This window comes from Phascolarctos cinereus, unplaced genomic scaffold (assembly GCF_003287225.1).
Source record: "Phascolarctos cinereus isolate Bilbo 61053 unplaced genomic scaffold, phaCin_HiC Scaffold_9;HRSCAF=440, whole genome shotgun sequence".
Lineage (NCBI taxonomy): Eukaryota > Metazoa > Chordata > Mammalia > Diprotodontia > Phascolarctidae > Phascolarctos > Phascolarctos cinereus.
This window is the reverse complement of record NW_027556402.1, coordinates 159,078,145-159,102,746: the sequence shown is the minus strand read 5'-3', so window position 1 is coordinate 159,102,746 and position 24,602 is coordinate 159,078,145. Positions and strand designations below refer to the sequence as shown.

The 24,602-nt window shown below is 37.9% G+C and overlaps 1 protein-coding gene across 10 annotated transcripts in view; it reads left to right on the top strand.

Annotated features, from left to right (window-relative positions):
* TBC1D1 (TBC1 domain family member 1) overlaps nucleotides 1–24,602 on the top strand; it is a 302,344-nt gene that overhangs the window by 2,599 nt on the left and 275,143 nt on the right. For 8 of the 10 annotated variants that reach the window (XM_078148318.1, XM_020991958.2, XM_020991934.2 and 5 more), the window contains one exon: nucleotides 21,444–21,971. In XM_078148318.1, the coding sequence (XP_078004444.1) occupies nucleotides 21,555–21,971 (417 nt within the window). In that variant the 5' untranslated portion in view covers nucleotides 21,444–21,554. Of the gene's footprint in view, nucleotides 1–11,451; nucleotides 11,566–21,443; nucleotides 21,972–24,602 lie in introns of those variants that run through there. The other 2 variants (XM_020991910.2, XM_020991943.2) reach the window with 2 other exon arrangements.

The following is a 24,602-nucleotide window of genomic DNA, read 5'->3' as shown; positions in this document are numbered from 1 at the left end:
TTTTGTAGGGCTTTGAATGTCAGACTAAGAATTCATATAAAAATACATGTTATATAATCAAAATTACTTATTTTTGTCTTTTGTGGTCTCTATCCCTTGATCGATTATGCATTCTCTGCATAATGATAGTTGTGAAACATGCCAACCCCCATTCTTCTCTCTCTCTCTCTTCATCTTTAAAATAATGTCACTTTTTAAAGTTTAGGTTACTTATTCATCATGATATCTGGTGTAATATGCTGCTCTAAAACTATTTTTTGCCAAAGTGCTCTCATTTCCCCTGAAAATCTTATTTGAGGAGAGAGTCATTCCCTAGTAGTTGGTGCTCTTGAGTTTATTCAGCCCTGGGCTATTGTATTCATTTGCTTCTGGGTATTTCTGATGTGGTTTGTTCTGCTGACTTACATGTAAAAATAGATATTTAACAATTATTTCAAGTTGAATTTCAAAAGTAATTTCATTTCCTCATTTTTAAACAGAATCAAAAGGACATATGCTTATTTTGTATTATATATTCATAGTACAACAGAGACCTACACAGTTTGAAAAACAAAACAAAACTAAACTAAACCCTAGCCATTTGTCACCTGTAGGTAACTCCAGAGCTTGAACAGTGTGACTGTTCAGCATGAATGATATCAACACTGTATGGTTCTAGGAGTTGTAAAGGCTCCCCAAGGGTTTCTGTATCATCATATGAATGCAAACTGTTGGAACCCCATTTTTGTGAAGTGACACATTTTGTAAATATAAAACAATCTGAAAATGCTCCGTAACTGAGACAAAAAGCTTGACTGTGACCTAAGATAGGGAATGAAGTGAAGTAAAAAAAAGTTAGAGATTTTCCCAGTCAACTGCCAACTAATTACATTTTTTTTAAAATCAGAAGTGAAAGTTTAAATTCTAGCGTTCTAAGATTTGCAAATGGGAACTCCTAAAACCTAATGCCCTATCCCTATTGCACCTTTGGGTTTCCCTTCTTTCACAAGGTACCAAGAATTTCATAGCCTGACTGGATTTTGGCAACACCTCTGGTGCCCTTTGTAATAGTTTACCATATTTGTCACAGTACCGTACAGGGTCAGGGAAGGAAATGGGTCACATTGAAAGATTACCTTTCTCTCCACTCCAATCCTGATGTTCAGCACCTAGCAAACCACTTCAGAGAGAAAAGTTGAAATTCTCCTAACGTGGTCAACGCTCTGTCCCTGTATTGGACCATATGAGTTGTAACCTTAACCTCTCGTTATTGTATCCATCAGTGATGTATTGAGCATATGCCACCAGGGAATGTGGAATGCTGGTTCTCATATGTGGGAGAGTTGTTAGGCCCTTTTTCTGTCTCCTTTGAGATGTAGCATGGTGTAGAAAATAAGGGTACTAGGCTCAGAGTCAAGAAGACCTCAGATTCTTCTCTAGCTGTGTGACCATAGGTAAATCATTTAAATTCTCAGAGTCTCAGTTTTCCAATCTCTGAAAGGGGGACAATAAAACTTTCTCTGCCACATAGTGTGAGAATCAAATGACGCAACATATGTTTTAAAACATATACATGAGTTTTAAAGTTCTTATCCGTGTCAGTTTCATTATATGCCTTTTTTTTTTCCAGATGATCCCCTGTGTGTTGAAGGTAGAAAAGGGAGGTAGGAAAATAGCAAAAGGACATGAAAAGTCTTGTTGTGCATCTAATTTCAGGGCACATCTTTCCTTGAACCTCCATCTTTCCCCTTCACAGTAATTCAGTACCAAATCTCCTAACATTCTTGGAATCTCCACTTCTGCCCTGGTCTTTTAGATGTCTAAATGACCCAACATAGAAATTATCCATTTGTTAGCTTGAAAAAAGTTTTCTGACCTGCCTCTCTCCCCTTCTTCTTGACCTTCTCATGCTGAGTGTCTTGTTTAAACCAATATTTGGTCATGTTTCTCTACATTACTTTTCCTTCTCTTCAGTCAGTGGCTATGAAAAACATAGAGAAGTAGATTCTGCACATTAACAGGTCTTTGTGACTTAAGTTAAGCTTCTTATTATTCAGTCATGTCCAACTCTTCATAGCGTGAAAATGCTGTCCGTGGAGTTTTCTTGGTAAAGATACTGGAATGGTTTGCCATTAGGTTAAGTGACTTGCCCAGGGTCATATAAAGCTAGTAAGTGTCTGAGGTCAGATTTGAACTCAGGTCTTCCTGATTCCAGGCTCAGTGCCCTATCTACTGAGCCACTTAGCTGCCACAGGTTTAGCTGCCTCTGCTTAATGTCCAGGTGAAGTGTAGGGAGACCATAGCTCTCTGATATGATAATAATAATAATCATAGCTCATATTTATATAACGTATTTAAAGTTTGCAAAGCACCATACATATGTTATCTCATCTGATCTTCCTCAAACTGTGAGGGAGGTGCTATTATTTATAACCCCCATTTTACAGATGAGGACTCTGAGTTTCAGAGACTAAGAGATGCCCAGATTCACACAGATAGCAGGTGTCTGAGGCAGAATGCATATCCAGGCCTTTCTGAACTCAAGTCCATCACTCTCCATTGTACCAGATTTCTTCTCCAGATGGAGACATTTGGGCTTTCAGTATGGAGCTACTCAAATGAGAATGGCTAAGATACTCTCCTTGATTATAATAATAGCATTAAGAGCTAGAATGGACCTGATAGGTCATTTAGTCCAACTTCTTCACCTTTCTGATGAAGAAGTGAAGGTCTAGTCTGAAATCACACAGCTGATAGGAGCAGATGTCCGGTTCCCTGACATCACCTGAAGTTCTCTGTCTACTCTATCATGTTGCCCTATTTAGGCTACCCTTTAGATCTGACACATCTTCCCAAAGAAGTTACTTGTTTATCCTTTAAAACATATTTTGGAATCCATGAAAGTTTGTACTTTCCAGCTGCCATGACATTTCAAAGCCCAAGTTTCCATTTCAAAGGTCTCTAAATGTAAGGGCAAGATTTCAAAAAATAAATCAATCAAAAAGCATTTATTAAACACTTGCTCTGTGCCAGTTACTATGCAAGGCATTGGGGATGCAAAGACCAAAATTAGCTAGTCCTTGCCTTCAAGGAATTTACATTCTAAAGAGGGAGACAACTTGTACATCCATAGGTATATATGGTACAGATCCAAGGCAGATCTGAGATACCCTGGGCCAGGGGGACTGAAGGGTAGGCCAAGAGGCACTAGCAGCTGGGGGACCAGGAAAGTCCTCGTGAATAAGTTCAATTTGAGTTGAATCTCTTGGGGATTCCACTAGGTGGAAGTGAGGAAAAAGAGTATTCTAGGTTCAAGGTTCAAGGAGGGCGAGAGTGTTGTGTATAAGAAATCTGCAGAAGAACAGTATGACAGGATAGCAGAGTGAAGGAAAGGGAGTAATGTGTAATAAGGCCCGAAGGGTGAGGCCAGGATGGCCTCAGGTTGTAAAGAGCCTTAAATGATACATGGATGAATTTATATTTGGTCCTAGTGGAAATAGGGAACCACTGGAATTTATTGTGAGGTGGGATGACACGATCAGACTTGTGCTTTAGGAAAATCTGATGATTTCTGGAAGATGGATTGGAGTGGGGAGAGACTTGAGGTAGGGAGATCAATTAGGAAGCTGTTGGAGTAGTCCAGGTCAGAGGGGATGGCCTACTAGACTAAGGTGGTAGTTTTTTGAGTGGAGAAAAGGGATATATAGAAGAGATGCTGTCAAGATAAAAGTGACAAGATTTGATAACTAACTGGATGTATGAATTGAGTAAGAACAAGTAATCAAGGATAATGCTGAGATTAGAAACATGGGTGACTAGAAGTAAGGTGGTACCCTGGACAAAAATAGGGAGGTTGGGAAGAATGTTTGGGGAGGGGGCGGAGAAAGGTAATGAGCATCCTATTTTGGAAACGTTGAGTTTGAGATGCTTATGGGTCGTACAGTTCAAAAGGTCTACTAGGGTGTTGATATTTGGAGTCTACGGAAAGAGACTAGGGCTGCATTTATGGATCTGGGGATCATAGAGAAGGTCATTCAGACCAAAGGAGCTAATGATGTCACCAAGTAAGAGAATGTAGAGAGAAAAGAGTAGGGGACAAGGAAAAAACCTTTTCTTATTTTGACCTATATCAGAGACTTGTCACCTAGATTAGCATTTCAATAAAGTTATGTGGAATTTGGTAAATACTCAATAGCCTTGCCATGAAATAGAAGGTAGTTACTTTTAACAGATTTTCTTTTTCTTTCCTGAAAAACAGCATGGGTCTGTTGAGCAGCACATACTGCTTTTTATTTATGGTCAAAGAAAAATTACTTGACAAAGGAGATGCATATCTGAACTTCCAAAGCGGTCTAAAATGTCATGTGTAAGTTGACCAGAATAAGACACAATCTGAAGGAAACAAAATGTGGTTAATCTAGAGTGATCTTTTAGGACTCTTTGCCTACTTGGAAGAGGGGCAAAAGAAAAACTTTACATTTGGAGATGGGGAAAAGACTAAATATCCCTCAGATATATTGACACATTGAGACTTTTTAGTGCAGCAGACTATTGATTAACAAGCACTCTGACTTAGTGGAGGAGATGGAAAATTATCTTTCTTGTGAAAGTTCAGTGGTTTAAAAAGCCATAGGCATTACTGAAACATTTTTAAGAAGCTAGCTTGTAAAATTAACCAGAAATCTGAACAAACAAGATTGTTATGAATATATTAGCAGTCCATTTCTGTTTTCAGGAGCCCCCATGTTTCCGGTATGAAGAGCAGGCAAACTAGTGTAGAAATGAAAGGTAAGCTTCTGCAATGTGGAGATTGTTTCGTTCTTTGCACATGGGCAGGCAGCCCGTATCACAGAGTGGGTGCTGGATAAAACACTTTCTGATTGACTGGAAACAGTGTCACTTGGTGATCTCACCAGCTCCTGAGGATTCAATTATTAACTCATTATAGATGATTCTCACATTTATTTATCCAGCCTTACCCTTCAGTCTGACATTTCCAGCTGCCTATTAGACATCTTGAACTGGATGTAGACATCTTTTAAAAAAAAGTTCAAATCGGAATTCATTATCTTTTCCCCTAAACCTTCTCTTCCCAACTTCTACTGTTCAAGGCACTCATAATCATCTGAGTCACCCAAGCTGCAAACCTAGATGTCAATCCTCAACTTTTCAGACTATCAACCCCTCCCCAACCATATCCGATCAGCTATCAAAGTGATCTGTCTAAAGATGAAGTCTGAGGGGGCAGCTGGGTGGCTCAGTGGATAGAGCTCTGGCCTTGGAGTCAAGAGGACCTGAGTTCAAATCCAGTCTCAGACGCTTGACACTTATTAGCTGTGTGAACCTGGGCAAGTCACTTAAGCCTGATTGCCTCACCCAAAAGCAAAATATATATATATATATATACATATATATATATATATGTATATATATATATATATATATATATATGTATATATGTATATATATATATACATATATATATGTATATATATGTATATATATATGTATATATATATGTATATATATGTATATATATATGTGTGTATATATATATATATATATATATATGCATATATATGTATATATATATCTCAGGTGTGAGCACATAAACTCCTATTCCATCAACTCAGTGTTCCTAAATACCCCCAGTAACCAAATATAAAATTCTCTGGCTTTTAAAGCCCTTTATAACCTGGCCCCTTCCTCCCTTCCCAAACTTCTTGTACTTTGCTATCTTCCACATACTCTACAATCCACTGACACTGGCATCCTTGATATTCCTCGAACAAGACACTCAATCCCTTGACTCTGTGTCTTTTCCCTGGCAAACCCCCATGCCTGAAATTCTTTCCATCCTTGTTTCCCTGGCTTTCTTCAAGTCTCGGCTAAAATCCCACTTTCTGCAAGAAGTGTTTCCCTCTGAGGTGATCTTCAGTTTATCCCGTATATGTCATTGGTGCATAATTTGCGTGTTGTCCCCTCCATTGGCACGTGGACAGTTTTCACCATTTTTTTTTACCATCTAGGGCAGGAGTGGGGAACCTGCTCTACAGTTTAGTTTTGTTTTTGTTTTTTTTAATTTATTTATTTTTAGTTTTCAACATTCACTTCCATCAGCTTTTGAGTTTTCAGTTTTCTCCCCTTCTCTTCCCTACCCCCTCACCAAGACAGCATGCAATCTGATATAGGCTTTACATACAGATTCATATTAAATCCATGTTCACATTAGTCATGTTGTAAAGAAGAAACAAAACAAAACAACAACAGTAACAACAAAGAGAGAGCAAATAGTATGCTTCGATTCACATTCAGACTCCATAGTTCTTTCTCTGGATGTAGAAAGCATTTTGCATCTTGAGTGTTTTGGAATTGTCTTCGATCTTTGCATTGCTGAGAAGAGCTAAGTCTGTGAAAATTAATCATCACATAATGTGGCTGTTATTGTGTACCGTGTTCTCCTGGTTCTGCTCACTTCAGTCAGCATCAGTTCATATAAGTTTCCAGGTTTTTCTGAAGTCTGCCTGCTCATTTTTTTTTTGACTAGGCAATGGGGTTAAGTGACTTGCCCAGGGTCACACAGTTAGTAAGTGTTATGTGTCTGAGGCCAGATTTGAACTCAGGCTTATCATTTCTTATAGCATAATAGTACTCCATTACATTCATATACCACAGTTTGTTCAGCCATTTCCCAATTGATGGATATCCCCTCAATTTCCAATTCTTGGCCACCACAAAAAATAGCTGCTGTAAATATTTTTGTTCATGTGAATTTTAGGGTTTAGTTCTAAATAAGTGCTTGCTGACTTTACTTGACTTGATTGTACTTAATGAGCCAGGAAGCCTGAGGCTGTCAGCAGTCCTTTCCCTGTGGCCTTTGGCCATAGGATAGGAGGCACAGCCCTGGCCAGACTAGCATTTCAGATGTCTATGAAGGAAAGGCCATGGCCTTCAGAGACTTGACCCACAGACATTTCTGGCAAGGAGCCAGGTGTGGCTCGAAATCCACAGGTTGAAATGTCAGTAATTGTTGGCATGATCCCAAATACTCCTTCAGACTTGTTGGCAGGCCTCTCTCTTGGCATTCCACTCAGCCACCAGTGCCCTTCATATTTCCCGGTCAGCATTTCCACTTCTTTGTCCTCATCAGAAGCAGAGTGTTTCCTCACAAAAACAAACCAAAGAAAATGAGGAGCCCTGGTTTATACTGTACTTGTAGAAATGTAAGGCTATAGTATCATAGTATCATACAGCTGAAAGGGACTTCAGAGGGCTTCAAGTGCAGCCCTCTTTTGGGGGGAGATGAGGATGTAAAGCAGCATTGAGGAGTGAGGGGAAAATGAATGAATCTGTAGCCAGAAGATCCAAGTTCCAGTTCTGTCTTCACTAACTTGCTACCTTTGGTGGCCTTCAACCTCTCTGGGTCTTAGTTTCCACATAGATAATTGAGAGTCTCATACTGGATACTTTCTAGTACATCTTACATAGAATATAACATTCTGTATTGCATCATCTCTGTAAGCGTATCTTATCTACTGGCCTCCATTTGTAGGGGAGCTTACCTGTGTGTAGCACCTTCTCTAGGCTACCCCCCTACCCCCCTCCCATATCTACCCTTCTACTCCAAGGCTTGGAGTCCCTCAGAGGGGCCACTGCTACTTTCTGGTTCCTAAGGGTAAGTGTGGGGCTATACTTCTAACCTTGTAGCTCCTAAGCCTCCACTGGTATGCTTCCCATTAGCAGTCAGCCCTTAGTCTTAGACTTAATTTTTTATCATTGAGCTGTTTTTCAGTTGTATCTAGCTCTTTGTTACTCCTTTTGGGGTTTTCTTGGCAAAGATACTGGAGTGGTTTTGCCCTTTCCTTCTCTAGCTCATTTTATAGATGAGGAGCAGAGGCAAATAGGGTGAAGTGACCTACCAAGGTCACACAGCTAGTAAGTGTCTGAGGCCAAATTTGAACTCAGGAAGGTGGGTCTTCCAGACTCCAGGTCTGGTGGTCTATCCACTCCACCACCTGGCTGCCCTTTACATTTCATTAATAAGCAAGTATAGAAAGAACATTTAACATAAAACATTACCCCCAAAAGCAGATGCAAATTCTTGCAAAAATACTCATCACATCCATGAGAAGAGTGAGTTCATACTTATGATACTGTGGTGTTGAGGCACATGTGTAGAGGATATATGTGGCCATGGGAATAACTCAACTCTTGGTATTAAAAATCTTTTCTCCTTTCATAGAGTCCTCATACATCTCTCCTTAAGTGTATCTCTGCCAATATATCTGCTGGATAGGCCACATGGCTGAGCTTACAGAATTCTGCTCTTTACTTGAGTTTATTACCAGCACCTCTCTCTTACATAGAGGGTCACACTTCCTGAATCTTGGCTGACTGTCTTACTGCATCCAGAATCTCATTTATGCATTAAAGCCTATCTTATCCAATGATCAATTCTGTGAAGACCTCCACTGAAGTGTCTGGGCCTTTGGTGGTTACATTAATTAAGGTGGACAGTAGGGTAGATAGATTTCATTAGTATAAGGAACTCCCATTGAAGAAATTCCCTTCAACAGTGCAGATCAACACATGCTCTACAATTTAGAATCTTAGAGAGTTGCCCAGGACACTGAGTAATTAAGTACACATCCAGTATGTGAATCTCAGTTTTCTTGTCTTCAGGGCCAGATTTTTACCCTCTAATTACTTCTGTGAAAATACAGCTTGAGGTGAAACACTAGGGTACACTTGGTTTCATCTAATATGATAAATTGGACAGCCAGAGTTAGACTTCAAACTGATTTTTGCACAAACTTGACATTATAATAAGGAACCAAAGGGAGGATGTTGCTTTGGTCTGGTTTGGGTGGAGAGATGTGTAGGTACTAAGAGACTCAAGGTATAGAGATGTAATTCTCCAGCTTACCAGAGGGACAGACCACTGAACTTTGTGATTACTGGTTGGCTGGCAGAAGAGACCTGATGATGTCATCTGGATAGAATAGAGTAGATAGATCAAGTGACTGATGAGCAAATGGGGAATTTGGTCATGGGATGGTTGCTGAAAGGACCGGAAGCAGGAATCGGGTCTCTTTAAAGGATTGGGGGAGGCATTTATAGATACTGAGTGAGAAGGTTAAAGGATACTGTGATGTCTTAGGAGGAAGATGAGAAGAGGAGCTCATTCTTTCCTGCTCATAAATTTTCTAATTCTTCAAGATTTAGATTGAAATGATGACTCCCAAAAGAGTTTAGAAATTGTGTGTGTGTGTGTGTGTGTGTGTGTGTGTGTTCCACAGCTAGAGAAAAGCGCAGTTCATCTACTCAGAAGCATAGAGCAATATAAAAGTGCTAAACCTTGGTGCTGCTTGTGGAAGGGGGGAAGTAATCTTCTTGCAAGAGACTGGAGCAACCCCTGGAACAATGACTTTGGATTTATAGAAACTGGGCTAAACCTAGATAGCTAAAAGCCAAGATTCTGTCGAAAAGTTTTAAAAACCTCCAGCTTTTATTTTTTCTTTGTGATTGAGAAGGGGCTCGGTAGGGTATTAGCTTGACGCTTCTTTGCTGTGGATAGGGCTGTAACTGATTGGTCAACACTAAATGCTTTCTTTTAATAAGCTGTTTATGTGTACAGCGTTTTGCTCTTTAAAAAATTCCTGTAGTGATTTTTTTTTTAATCTCTGCAGTCTTCACAGTGTCTTTCTGTGGGTGTTATTTATATATATATATATATATATATATATATATATATTTTTTTTTTTATTACTGTTTCCAGGACTCCAGAAAGTGCTGCTCTGATGTTTAGAGTGGAGATGACCCTGAGCCAATGCTCAAAGAGTTGAAGCTCAGGCAGGTTGTGTCTAGCTGGCAAAGCTTTGAGCATGGGGGTGGTAAAAGACTGAGTCTGCCGGCATCAGCAGAGAATCAGCTCAGTTGAGTATGGAGAGGCTCATCACTAGGAACTTGGCTGCTGGATGATGAATTATTTTGACCATAGTGAACCAGGAACAGACAAAAATTCAACACACCTCTCAGCCCATTATAGCACCATCTTGTTCTATAGTGATACTGGCAGGTATCTATCTATCTATCTATCTATCTATCTATCTATCTATCTATCTATCTATCTTGGCTAGGCAGTGAGGTTAAGTGACTTGTCCAGGGTCACACAGCTAGTAAGTGTTATGTGTCTGAGGTTGGATTTGAACTCAGGTCCTCCTGAATCCATGGCCAGTGCTCTATCCACTGTGCCATCTAGCTGCCCCAAGAGTTGTTTATTATAAAAATCTTTGTTGATCTTTTCTATTTTTTTCCTGTGTTGTCCTCCTATTTTCGTTGTCACGTGACTTTACTTGGTTGGAGCTCTTGCCAAGCTTTCTTTAAACTGGTTTTATTCTCTACTGCTTCTCTTTGTTTTATGAGATGAAACTGCTTATAATCTTCCATTATACTTTTCTGTAAGATTTTACAAACAAGTTTATATTCTAAATTAATATTGCCTCTGGCTGGCACCTTTCTTTGCTTGGCACGTAGGTATAATACTTTCTGACTAAGATTTTTTTAAAGTCCCCTTTGGTCTCCTTGTTTTAGCAACTGATTTATACCAGTTAAGCTGCTTCATAAAACTAGTATAATTAATGTTGATACCCTTCCAGCTGTCCATTTCCCATTTTTCATTATCTTGTTTAAATAGTTACGGATTGAATTGTTTCAATTGTATGCCATATATTTTTCTTATTATTACTAGTCTAGCTTTTTACAAATTCTGATCTATGCTCTCACAAGTTGGTGGTCTGACAGTAGACAAATAGATGATTCAGGAATTACTGTTAACATCAGTAGATCATCTTTCGGTCTGTTAAAATATAATCAGTTTCATTTTTTCTTGTGTTATTGGGTACTCACCTTCCCCAGCACCATAACTTCTTTTATTGAATCAATCAGTCAATCAGTAAGTTTTTACTATGTGCCAGGCACGTACTAGACACCCTGTGTTAGATGCTGGGGATGCAAAGACCAAAAACAAAAGGGACCTCTGCCTTCAAGGAGCACGTGGTTGCACACACACACACACACACACACACACACACACACACACACACACAAGATAATATTTTGGGGGGAAGCTAATTTTCTCAAAGAAAGTATTCATGGTATAAAGGTGTGATACTCCTATGTAGTCTGAAAGTTTTGGGCCTCTTTCTTTCCTTCCTACTCATGTTTTCTGATTCTTTTAAAAAATAAAAAAAAATTTATTCTGCAGCTTAAGAAACTCTCAAAAGGAGCATTTCCACATACAAAACAGAACAGAAAAAGGGATTGCATGTGAAATCATGACTCTGTACTTAAAACATTTTTTAAAAAGTGAATAATAGGGTGCCCTGCTGGTCAGTGTCTATTCCTTTTCTTCTCATCTGTGCATTAAAAAAATAATTGAGTTGCCCTCTTTTCTTTCTTTTCCTGTTTTAGGCAATACTACTGCTGATCCCTTTTTCTCCTTCATAAAAACAAAGAAACAAACAAAACAACCAAACTCAAAATCCTGCCCCCAATTGAAAAAGAGAAACAAAACCCTTGTAAGAAGTAAGTGTTGTTAAAAAAAAAAAAAGTAAGCTTTGTCAAACAAAATAAATCTATTCTCCAGACATGTCCAAAAATGTAAGTGGCATTCTGCATTTTGGTAAATTACCTCTCTCAGGAACTGGGAAGGTTGTTTTATCATATATCCTCTAGAAATATAATTGGTCGTTGAATTTATCACAGAGTTCATATGTCTTTTAAAATTAATTTTGTTTTTTGGTTTTGGGCTAGGCAGTGGGGTTAAGTGACTTGCCCAGGATCACACAGCTAGCAAGTGTTATGTGTCTGAGGCCGAGTTTGAACTGAGGTCCTCCTGAATCCAGGGCCGGTACTCTATCCACTGCACCACCTAGCTGCCCCCAAAATTAATTTTGTTTACGATGTGGTTGTTATTGTATAAATTTGTCTCTTGGTTGTTACTTTACTTTGTATCCATTCATATAATTCTCAGAAACCTTCCCTTTAAACATTTCTTATGGTGCAATAACATTCCATTTCATATGTATACAATTATTTGTTCAACCATTCCCAAATGATAGGGACTCCCTTTGCTTCCAATTTTTTGAAAAAATAATATTTTATTTACATGTAGAGACAATTTTTAACATTAAAAAAATTTTGAAATCCAAATTTGCTCTCTACCCTTCTCACCCCCTCTTTTCCTGAGACACCTTAAGCAATTTGACATAGATTCAATCATGCAAAACGTTATTACCTTGTTAGTAGTGTTATAAAACAAGACAGATTCAAAGGAAAGAAAAACATGAAAGACAATCCAGGAAGTGAAAAATAATCTGCTTTGATCTGCATTCAGACTCCATCAGTGCTTTCTCTGGAGATGGATAGCATTTTTCATCATGAGTCCTTTGGAATTGTCTTGAATCATTGTGTTACTGAGAGTAACTAAGTCATTCACAGTTAATCATCATACAGTATTGCTGTTACTCTCTACAGTGCTCTCCTGGTTCTGCTCACTTCACTTTACATCAGTTCATATATGTCTTTCATGTTTTTCTGAAATCACCCTGCTCATCATTTCTTATAGCATAGTAACATTCCATTACAATCACATACCACAACTTGTTCAGCCATTCCCCAATTGATGCATATCCTCTTAATTTCTTTGCTGCCACAAAAAGAGCTGCCATAAATATTTTTGCACAAATAGGTCCTCCCCTTCCCTCTGCTTTTTATCTCTTTGGGATATTGCTGCGTTATTGCTAGATCAAAATCAAAGATTGCTCAGTTTTATAACTCTTTGGGTATAATGCCAAATTACTCTCCAGAATGGTTGAATCAGTTCACAACTCCACCAACAATACATTAGTGTCCCATTTTCCCACATCTTCACCAACATTTATAGTTTTTCTTTTCTGTCATGTTAGCCAATCTGACAAGTGTGAGGTGGTACCTCAGAGTTGTTTTAATTTGCATTTCTCTAATCAATAGATAGCTTTGATTCCTTCATCTGAAAACTGTCTGCTCATATCCTTTGACCATTTATCAATTGGGAAATGACTTGTATTCTTATAAATTTCAATCAAGTCTCTATATATTTGAGAAATGAGGCCTTTGTCAGAGATACTTGCTATAAAAATTGTTTCCAGCTCTCTGTTTTCTTGGTTACATTTTCTTCCAGAATTTTTCTACAAAAGGAGCTGCTGTACATGTTTTTGTACACATGGGATCTTTTCCTTTTTCTTATATCTCTTTGGGACATAGGCCTAATATTGCTGGGGCACAGGGTATGCACAGATAAGTGACTTCTTTGGAGTAGCTCCAACTTGCCTTCCAGATGAATTGGTCCAGTTCATAGCTCTACCAAAATAGCCTCTTCCACAACTAACATTTTCTGCTTTTTGTCATTTTTGCCAATCTGATCAGTTGGAATTTCACAGAATTGATTTAATTTGCATTTTTCTAGTTGTGATTTGTAGCATTTTTCCTTTTGTTAATAGCTTAAAATTCTTCCTTTGAGAAATGCTTTTTCATATCCTTTAACTACTTTACTGGGGAATGGCTGTCATATATTTGAATCACTTTATTATATATCATGGATATCAGATATTTATCAGAGATATTTGCTGCAAAGTGCTTTCCTCTACTCAGCAGTTTCTCGTCTAATTTTAACTAAAATTGATTTGTTGTACAAAAACTTATAAACCTTAAGTAATGAAAATTGTGCATTTTATCTTCTGTGGTTATCTATCCCTTGTTCATTATGAACTCTTACTCTATCTGCAGTTGTGATACATATTTCTTTTTTTACTCTTTCAATTTGTTTGTGAGGTAATCTGTTATATGTAGGTCATGTATCCATTTAGAGCTGACTATGGTACACTGTATGAGATGTCATTCTAAACCCAATTTCTGCCAGGATACTTTCTAATTTTCCAGCAGTTGGACTAGTGGACTAGTAAGTCCTTGCCTAGGTGGTTAGGATTCCTTGGGTTTATTGAACATTTGCTCTCGTTTATTGTGTACTTAATTTGTCTCACTGATTGACTCTTTTTTTTTTACCGGTATCAAATTGTTTTGATATTTTCTATATATTTCTCATAATTCTCACCTATTCCCACCTTTTCATTGAAATCACAAAGTGTCAATGTGTATGTTGACTTAATTTGGAAAGTATTGTCAAGTTCTTCATAAAATTTCTCTACTTCTTCATCTTCTTAAACCCATGTTGTTGTATAAGTTGCAGTTATTTTCCTGGTGGTGGTGGTGGTGGTGTGTGTGTGTGATACACACACCCACACACACCCACACACACGTAATATTGTATTTTATATATCTATATATATATATATATATATATATATATATATATATATATATATATATATATATATATATTCTTATAATAAACACTACGGTGCAAGATGATCAAATGTCTCATGGAAACGTTTTCTGTTGCCTTTAGGCATGTGATAAAGCCAATTCTGCTGACTCTTTTCTTTGCCTTTCCAAGCCATCTTTCCATTTAACTTCTTGTTTTGCTCGTAGAGAGTCAAAGCTCATGTGATTTGCTTCTTCTAGAAGGAGAACTTGTTGGTCATGGGCCCAAGATTTTACAATGAGAGTGCCAATGGCCAAATTAAAGTTGATAGAGTCTAAAAATTTTGTTATTCTTAGCACTTTCTGCCCCCTTTTTTGCCATGCTGCTGCTGCTGCTCCTGCAGAAATGGAAGAGGGCTGCATATGACCAGGGACCATTTTACAGTTTTCTTTGTTTTATGGGTTGCCATTGCCAAAGATTTAATCAGATGGCTAACTTTCTGATAATGAACCTCTCCATGCTTAGCTAGACTAGTCTTCAGAAAACAGATATGTTGTGTTCTCAAGATCGCATGCAAAGCTTTTCTAGCATGGTAGATATATCATCACTGGGTCATCACCACACCACAATGAAACATCAAAGTAGAACTTTGTGGAGAAACTTCTCAGAGAAGTTTAATAATTTAGAACAGTTTTCACAGCAAGGAAGTTGAGAGATCCCAGAAACAAAAGCTAGAAAGGCCTTAATTTCATTGCCAAGCAGAGAGACATGGTAACCAAGGCCAATACCAGGGTAGAAACTTACTTGCAAAACACTATAGAGAAGGATGATAGGAGATTGTGTCACCTCCCTTGGTAATTGAGGAGAAAACAAGCCTGCAGAGATATTGCTATGAAATATAGCTGAGCCAGTGTATCAGTGAAACTACGGGGTCAACAAACTGGCATGACATGGTACAGGTATATTGGCATTTCTGTAGTGTTCTAATCTGCATTGATAGTTGAAACACCACATTTGGATTCTTACCTGGTGTACAAGGTGAGGAAGTGGCAATTTCTCTTAAGAAGACGTCAGAAGCAGCGACTGTTTCTGACCAAATACATACAGAGGAGATCTGGGCCAGAAGGTGGCGCAATTTAAGAATAATTTAGAGCTCACTATGCGATACCGAAATAAGGGAAGATTTTTTTTTAAAAGGAAAATGATCACCCTGAAGTTATTGTTTTCCTTTCACTAAAATATGGTTTCCAGCACCAACAACTACTAATTCATATCTCAAATCTATAAGATCTTTATGAGAATGGTTATTTGTATAAATAACCATTGTATAAATATAGTTAGCTATTACAATATCACTTATAGTTGGTTATTTATATGTAGTTATAATATAATTTAGTTATATGATATAACTTACATTTAATTATTTAAATATATGGTTATTTTATTTATACATAGTTATAACATAATAACTTTTAGTTAGCTATATAGTATAATAACTTATAGTTATTTATTTATATATAGTAAATTAAAATATACTAACTTAGAGTTATTTACAATAGCTGCATATTTACATATAGTTATTATACCATAATAACTTATAGTTAGTTACTATAGCATAATTGCTTATAGTTAATTGTATATATTATTATTTTATCTATATATGTAGTTAGTTATGATATAATAACTTACAGATAGTTGTATAACTTATAGTTAGTTATTTGCATATATAGCTTCAAGAATACCTTTGAACAAAGCATTTTCACAGAGGATTTTCTATAGGAAATCTTATCTTTACAATTTAGTAACTTACTCAAAAGTTTAGAAAATACAAAATCCTACTGTACTTATTGGTTGTCAACTTTTTTAAAAAAAAGCATTTGATTTGTATAACTGAATGGAGCCTTAAAGGCTTTATTCAGACAAAGCTAAAATTATATACATTTTTTTTTGATGGATGTGATTATAGTAATAACTTTGTTCCTTGATCTATTGAATGTTAAAATCAAATGGGGCACAAAACAGGGAGACATATGCTCGTGTAAGGTGTGTATTAATAGCATGGAAGAGGTCCTATGTAGAGACCAAATAGAAGAATGGTCTCCTGCCAGTGGTGAGACTCTTCAAATACTCCTGTTTACAAATGAAATTGTCCTAATTTCATCAAACCCTAGAATACTACAAAGTATTCTGTGGGAAAGATTGATTTATCTATCTCCATTGGAAATATGAAGTGGGTTAAAACCAGTTATATCTAGCACTATGACTTGAAGGTAGACATGCAGTTAGTCCATGGATTTCTGTATCTATATCTGTCTTTTGGACATAAGTTCTATAGATGGATCATGAGCTAGGCCCAAAATTGCTTGGGAGAAAGTAGAGGATGGGTTTGTGCTCGGGGAATTCATAGGATCATAATATTTAGAGCTTGAAGGGACCTTAGAAAACATTTATTCAAACCATCCTGCTTCATGAGTTAGGAAATGGAGGCCTAGATAGGGTAAAGTAACTTGCCCAAGGTTACACCGGTAATAAGTAGAGAGCAGGATTTTTATTTAGTGCTTTCATTATGCCTTAAATACCTACTGTTACAAAAGCCTGACTCTTTGACACGAAGATTCTCCTGGTGACCCTAAGTCATAATAAACAGTCGTTTATTATGGAACATCAGTCTCAGAAATATCAAAATTATAAGGAGCGCAAAGGACAATGAGAAGAGACTAGTTGGATTTATATAGTCTGCAGCATGTTACCAATGATGAATATTGCTCACGAAATGTGGCATAAAAATTTTTCATGGAGAGTTAGCACCAGAAAGAGAGATGGGTTGGTCATGTTGTGGGAATAAAAGATAGCCTGAATGTTATAGTGATATCACTGAGATAATGAAAGAACAGGTAAAGACCTTTAGCCCACTGGGTGACCATATTCTGTGGAGGATTTATGGAATGAAAAATCACATAAGATAAAAAAAATCACATAAGATGAAAAGGCATGTGGGAGACTGTGATCTGCAGTAGGGGAGGAAGTATCCCTACTTTAGAAACCTGGGCTTCATCCAAGTATTTAAATAAACTATTTGTAGGACCTAGTTGTGATGCTACTTAAGGAGTAGGAAACAGCCTCAGGGTTGAGGGTAGGAGTCACAAACTACACCTGGGCGGATGAGTGAAGAACAAAGATCAGAACTGGGTTGGTCTTTGGCAAATTGAATTTATAAGACAGATTCTTGTTTTAGGATGAAGCTATTGTGATATCCTAATTGGTCAGGTCAAGGAGAGGCAGTGTAATGGGGATAGAGAGCTGACGGTAAAGCTAGTCAACCTGATTCAAATCCTACTTCTGACAAAGGCTGGCAGTGTGTTAGGTAAATTACTTAACATCTCCATACCCCCAGGCAGCTCTGTGAGCCCACAGAGGTGCTGATTAGCATTGCTAGAGAAAATTCCTCACTTGGAGCTACCTTAAATGATGAAATTAGAGATATAGTATAAAACAAACTAACAAGCAAAATATAGGACATTTCTGTATTTGTTTCAAGTACCTAGATCTTATCTTCACAATGAGACTGCAAGCTTCTTACATATTTCACTGCTTAGCCAAGAGCTAGGCATATAGTAGGCATTCTGTAATATTGTTCAATCTCAGAAATAGTTTTAATGCCTTCAAATACACATGCACACACACATATGTATATATATACCAACTTCAAGTTAAACTGTGTTTATGGGAGAAGTAAGAGCTAATATAATGTTGATGTAAACTGCTATAGTGACTAGGTAAGAATCAACTGAAATTATACCTAAATTGCTCATACACAAATGTGTTTTGCATTTAAGATGCTGCTAAGTACTTGAAAATATTTGGTTTTCCTTAGCAAGTTGGATAGTTCCCTATTTTATTGTTTATGCTGTTTATTTGCTTTAGTCAAACTTTTTTTTTTTATCAAAAATGATGCAGGGGTGGCTAGGTGGTGCAGTGGATAGAGCTCTGGCCTTGGAGTCAGGAGGACTTAAGTTCAAATCTGGCCTTAGACACTTGACATTTAGTAGCTGTGTGACTCTGGGCAAGTCGCTTAACCCCAATTGCCTAAGCAAAAAGAGAGAGAGAGAGAGAGAGAGAGAGAGAGAGAGAGAGAGAGAGAGAGAGAGAGAGAGAGAGAGAAAGCTTGAGTTTTATAAAATAAACAAAAAAACCCAAAGATGATGTAAAGGTAAATTTCAGCCCAGTTGGAATGAATGGTCATAAATCCTGAATTAGTAGGGTTATAAGCATTTTTGTTTTCCTGCCAAAGGTTTTACTGAGGTATTGACAGCTATATTTCCATTTGATGCTATAAATCCTTCATGGAGTTTCTTAAAATTTAAAAATCTGCTGGAAAACTAAGGTTGTATGTATTATTATAACTGTTAGAAAGCTGAAAACAAAAGTAGGTTAAATACTTATTTTATTTACAAATTGGTTTGTCCCATGACCGAATTGATTGCATCTGATAGTTGTATTTCTGTGGTATATAAACCTACCCTAAATATCTGATCGGATTACAAGAAGATGGAAAGTAGTTTATTGTACTTGTTACTATTATGTTTAAAATGGATGAATTATTTAATCAATATCTTTTTTTAAAAATTTAATTTTTTTCAACAAACAAAAATCTGTTTTCTTTTCCTATCTCCTCCCTCCCATTAAAAAAAGGCCCAAAGAACAAAAACAAATCCTTGTGACTAATATGTATAGCCCAACAAAACAAATTCTCTCATTGGCTATGTCCAAAAATATCTGTCTCAGTCTGCACCTGGAGTCTATCACCTTACTGCCAGGAGGTGGAGAACATGTTTCATCATCGCATGAATATTCTTTGTAATAATCACAGCACATTCCTCTTCCCCAGTCTTGGGATTAGCAGCTGTCAACAGATAAAACTTTAAAATAGATTTAGTTACAAGAGTGAAAATTGAGCCAGATATTTCATAGGTCTTGTCATCTGCAATGAAAAATAAAATATATAGCTTTTTTAGAGAGTAAGATGTTTGAAGATGACTTTTTAAAAAAATCTCCAGGAATAGCAATGTCCAAATGTAAAAAAAAAAAAACCCAAAACACCTGATTATATTTTTGTGAAGTGTGTCAGATATCTAAATTGAATGTGGATATTTTTATAAAATTTTTTAATTAAAAGGCAACCTGATATGTCTTCTAACTCTTCTATCAACATTCCCCCCCTGTGCTGCCTCATCTCTGGATGGAGGTGACCCTGGGCTCTCCGTACCATGCTGGTTGGGTACAAGCTCTGGCATTTCCTAGGAAGCTGTAAGAGTTCTGAGTACAGGCCTGGTGAAGAATTGTATGTCTCTTGTTTGAGGACCAGCTGAACCTAGTTTGGAAAGGCTTGGTGCCAGAGTGGCTGCCAAGGAATGCATTTATTTAATTTTTTTAAGCTTCAGCAACTGTTGAAAACTATCTGCTAAGTAGTAGAGGGTTTTTTTTAGTCAGTCAGTCAGTACACCTTTATTAAGTCTGTGTACCAGGAACTGTGCTAAGTTGGGGATACAGATGTAAAAAAGACTGTCCTTGCCCTCAAAGAGCTTTCAATCTAATAGAGAAATACAACACACAAAAGGAAGCTGAAAGGGAGTTGGGAGGAGAAGGTGCCCAGCACAGGGGCATGATGAAGAAATCCATAGAAGTCCAAAAACCCGCAGAGCCAGGTGGGAAATGAAGAGATGGCTCTCTTGGGCCCACTTGCTAAGTGGAGGTTTAGGAGTTCATGACTGATCCCTTGAATTGGAAGGACAAAAAGTACTGAAGTGGTGTGAGTACCAAGGAATCATGAAATATTGTATAGCCATGTTATTGAAACACTGACATATATGCACGTTATATGTATACCTACGCATATATACCTGTGTAAAAGTATAAAATAGCCGCATGTTTGTATACAGATATATGTATGTATATATATGGAAGTATACAAATTGTAGTAAGAGAGATAGCCACTAGAACCATATTCCAAATCCAAATTTCAGAGAAATTGAAATTTGAATGTATGTCTTTTGAGAGAAACAGAGATTTCAGAGGATTATTTTTTTATGTGCATAACGGCCGAAGGTCATCAGTCATCTATTTCTTTAGGCAATTGATATCTCAAAATTAGTTTACTAATTCATGGATAAAACAATTTCTTTTTTCTCTGCTGATAACATTTTAAAAAAATTTTCATTTAGGATCATAAATATATTGAATTAGCTGCCTTTAATTATAATTTTTGGATATATAGTTTAGGTAGGTGGCAAAGGGAATAGAGTGTTGAACTGGGAGGAAGGAAGACCAAAGTTTAAATCCTGACTCAGATACTTATGAGCCATGTGGTCTGGGCCTAATCTCTTCATGCCTTAATTCCTCATCTGTAAAATGAAGTAGTTGAACTTGGTGGCTTCTAAGATCCCTTCCAGATCCAAATATGTAATCTCGTGAATTAAAGACTTTCAGGCAACTCATGAAATTATTTTGCTGTTATGTTTGCCTTTGGGGATGGTTTCTATGCTAGTATCTTTATAATGGTCTTCTCTAGTGTTGTTTTTGTAACCTTGTTCAGTCATTCAGTCGTGTCTGATTCTACGTGACCCCATTTGGGGTTTTCTTGGTAAAGATACTGGAATGGTTTGCCATTTCCTTCTCCGCTGTATCCCCATTTTATAGATGAGAGACTGAGTGACTTGTCTAGGGTCACACAGCAAGCAAGTGTCTGAGACTAGATTTGAACTCAGATGTTCCTGACTCCAGGCTTGGTGTTCTATCTACTATATCACCTGGACAGTTAGCATAGATTTTGATATCTGTCCTGTAGTTTTGGAGAGCCTTTTCTTATGAGATTGACTTAGTTGAATACTTTACTCTTTATGCACTGGTGCTTTTTTTTTTTTGGTGCTTTCTTTAGACTTAAGTAGAAAGTTCTGTTAGAGAAGGAAACAGCAAACCGCTCCAGTATCTTTGCCAGAAAAACCCCAAATGGGGTCATGAAGAGTCAAACACGACTGAAAAATCACTGAACAAAACTAGGAAGTTCTATGTAATTATTAAATTGTCATTATCTCTTTCTTTTCAGAATTCTGTGTCAGAAATAAAAGATTTGTGTTAAAAAGAAAAAAAAAGATTGATTCATCTGAAATAAAAAACCAGTGGTGACTCTCTGCTCAGTTTCCAAGACTTTTCTAAGATGGAACCCATAACATTTACAGCCAAGAAATATGCATTTCCCAGTGAGATCTCAGTAGACTTCAGCCTTCAGCTGGTGGGTTCATTGCCTGTACATACTCTGACTACCATGCCCATGTTGCCTTGGGTAGTAGCAGAGGTCCGAAGACTCAGTACGCAGTCCTCCAAAAAAGAGCCTGTCATCAATCAAATCCGCCTCTGTGTTTCTCCTTCCTGCCTCAAGTGTGAACCCGACCCCGGGAAGAGTCAGCAGTGGGATCCGCTGATCTGTTCCAGCATTTTTGAATATAAGCCCCAGCAGGTCCACAAACTGATTCATAATAGCCATGATCCAAGTTACTTTGCTTGTCTGATTAAGGAAAATGCAGCAAGCCAGCAGAGTATCTGTTATGTTTTCAAGGCCGATGATCAAACTAAAGTAAGTAGAGGTGGAGGGAGGTCTTGCAATTGGGTTTGTTGCATGGGAATTTTGAAAACTATCTTTAAGGACGAGGATATGATGGAAAATGAGGATGCTGCGCATTTGCACGTGTGTGAGTTATTTTGGTAGTTTTAGGGATTCTGTGGAGATTTGCATTGCCTTGAATATCTTATTTACAAAAGAATATTATTTTATGAGTTTAGACCTTTTGAGCTCCTACGCAATGAAATCTTCTGTAATTGTAAAGAGCTCTCCCACATTTCTTGGGCTGTTTGGAGGGCGGTTGGTAGGACTCTGAATTGGGGTTGGTGTTCAAACCTAGCAGTAGGCCTGGGTTTCAGTCTGTCCCAGTTGTTGTTCGTCCTTCGTTTTTCAGTGAGGACCAATGACATCATGGGGTGATATCTTGATTTGTGAATGAATTGCGTTTAAGTGAGGTAAAGTTGCACACAGTTGTCAGCCTCACTCTCTCTTCCAGAATCACTGATGTCCAGTGGCAAGACAAAAAGCAGGATGACTGGTGACTGTCCCCTGTAGGTGAAGAAGGCTGGATAGGGAAATTTGGGAATTGAGTCAGGGCTTGACTGGCTGTGCCAGTGGATGGGGATACTAGGAAATTAGGTTTGGCCAAGGTCCTGAGGTGGGCCCATCATGTTAATTTGGGTCTTAATTGGGGCTGGGGGGAATTTTAGGTGTACTTTTCTTTGGCATCTAAACACAGAAGAAACCTGAGTTTGATGCTTCTCTGTACTTGTTAGCTGTGTTTTAAATATTGCTTCTGCTCCCAAGGAGAGGCAAAAGAAGACAAGATGATGGAGAAGGAGGAGTTATTTAAGACAAGAATGAGAGAGAAGGAGTCTGGGGAAGACAGTGGAGAAATATAGGAAATAGTGGAAAATAAATACATATAGTGGAGAAGTAGAGGAAAGTGGGGAGGTGGCATAGGTGGCAGGGACTGTGGTGTGCTGAGCTCTGGCCACTTTATCACTCTGGATTTTCATCTCCTCACCTCACTCCTTCTCCAGGCCCTGTGTATAACTTCTCTTTTCTCCTCTATTACTCCATTGCCACCTAGGATGCCAAGTTTGGTTCACACAGTCTGTTGTTTCTTCTTTGGAATTGATACTGAAACCAAATCCATGTATATTACATCATTACTGTCCTATTTGCAAGGTGAGGTGGGAAGGGAAAAGAAAAAAAGGAAAGGCTTATTAAGCACCTATTATGTGCTAGGCATATGTTAAGTGCTTTATAAATATTATATGATTCCTTGCAACAGCTCTGGGAAAGAGGTGCTATTATTATTCCCATTTTACAGCTGAGAAAACTGAGCTAGGTAGAGGTTAAGTGACTTGTCTAGGGTTACATGGCTAGTAAGTATCTGAGGCCAGATTTGAACTTAGGTCTTCCTGACTCCAGACCCAACACTCTATCTATTACCCCACCTAGCTGCCTCATAAGGAGTAATAACTGAGACTAATAGATGAAATTTATAAGGAACTTAAAAATTTCCAACATACTTTACGTATATTATCTCACTTGAGTTCTATAACAACCCAGTGACTTAGGTACTTTATGTATTATTAGGAATAGATGGAGGAGGCCAAGTAAGTTGCTCATGGTCACACAACTTTTAAAGCAGGAAGCAGAATTAGAACCCAGGATTTTGTGACTCTGGATCTGACATTGCAGTCTCTGACTTGTCACTTGAGTACTGCACTTGGAATCAAGAGTTCTGACTAGAACCCTATAAAATGGCCTAGTACTGCTACCAACTTTGAAGGGCTTTCCTGAGGAAAGTTCTTTGTAAACCTTAAAGGGCCTCACTATAAAACGGTGAACTTTGTGTCATAGTGGGATTTCTCTCTTGTTCTTACTCATGTTCTCTGTGGCACCCTGATTTAGAGCTGAAAGATCTTAGATGACTCCCAAGGTTCCTTCCAGTTCTAAATCTGTGATCTAGTCCAACCCCCTCCTATTACAGATGAGGAAATGTAGGCCCAGAAAGGTTTAAATGACTTGCCCAAAGTCAGACAGGTGTGTTTATTTCAAATCCAGCATTCTTTGCACAAAAATGCACTGGCCCCTCCAGTCCCTGACCTGGGAAGGTGGGGTAGGTGGCCAGGGGCAAGGAATACAACTTGGGTCCTATTCTTGTAGCAGGATTCCCCATTAACAAGTCTGTCTCTGGTGTATTAGTGGGGAAGGAGGAAAATTCATCCATCTGAGGGCTCTTCGGTGGTTATTCAAAAGCCATTAGATTCTAAATCCAGGGTTCTACACAGATAATAGCAGTATGGATACAAATGCAGGCCGAGACAGAGGATGGAGAGAAAATGCTGCCACTGGCTCTGGGGGCCCGCTGGAGTCAGCTTGTTCACAGTGGCTGGGGAGAGTTGATCATTAAATTATAATTGTGAGCATCTACACATTGGCTTCAAAACAGGGCTTGAGTTAGTGTTTGTCTAGAAGACTTTGGAAAGTACTGGAGAAAATGTCATTCGTTCATAAAAGTGTATTCTGACTACATTTCTTTCCCCTTGGGAAACTCTTGTTAAACATTTATCAGCACACCCCTGGATAGTCTACCCCCTCACTTGGTTCTAGGGAAGAAAACCTTGCCTTAGA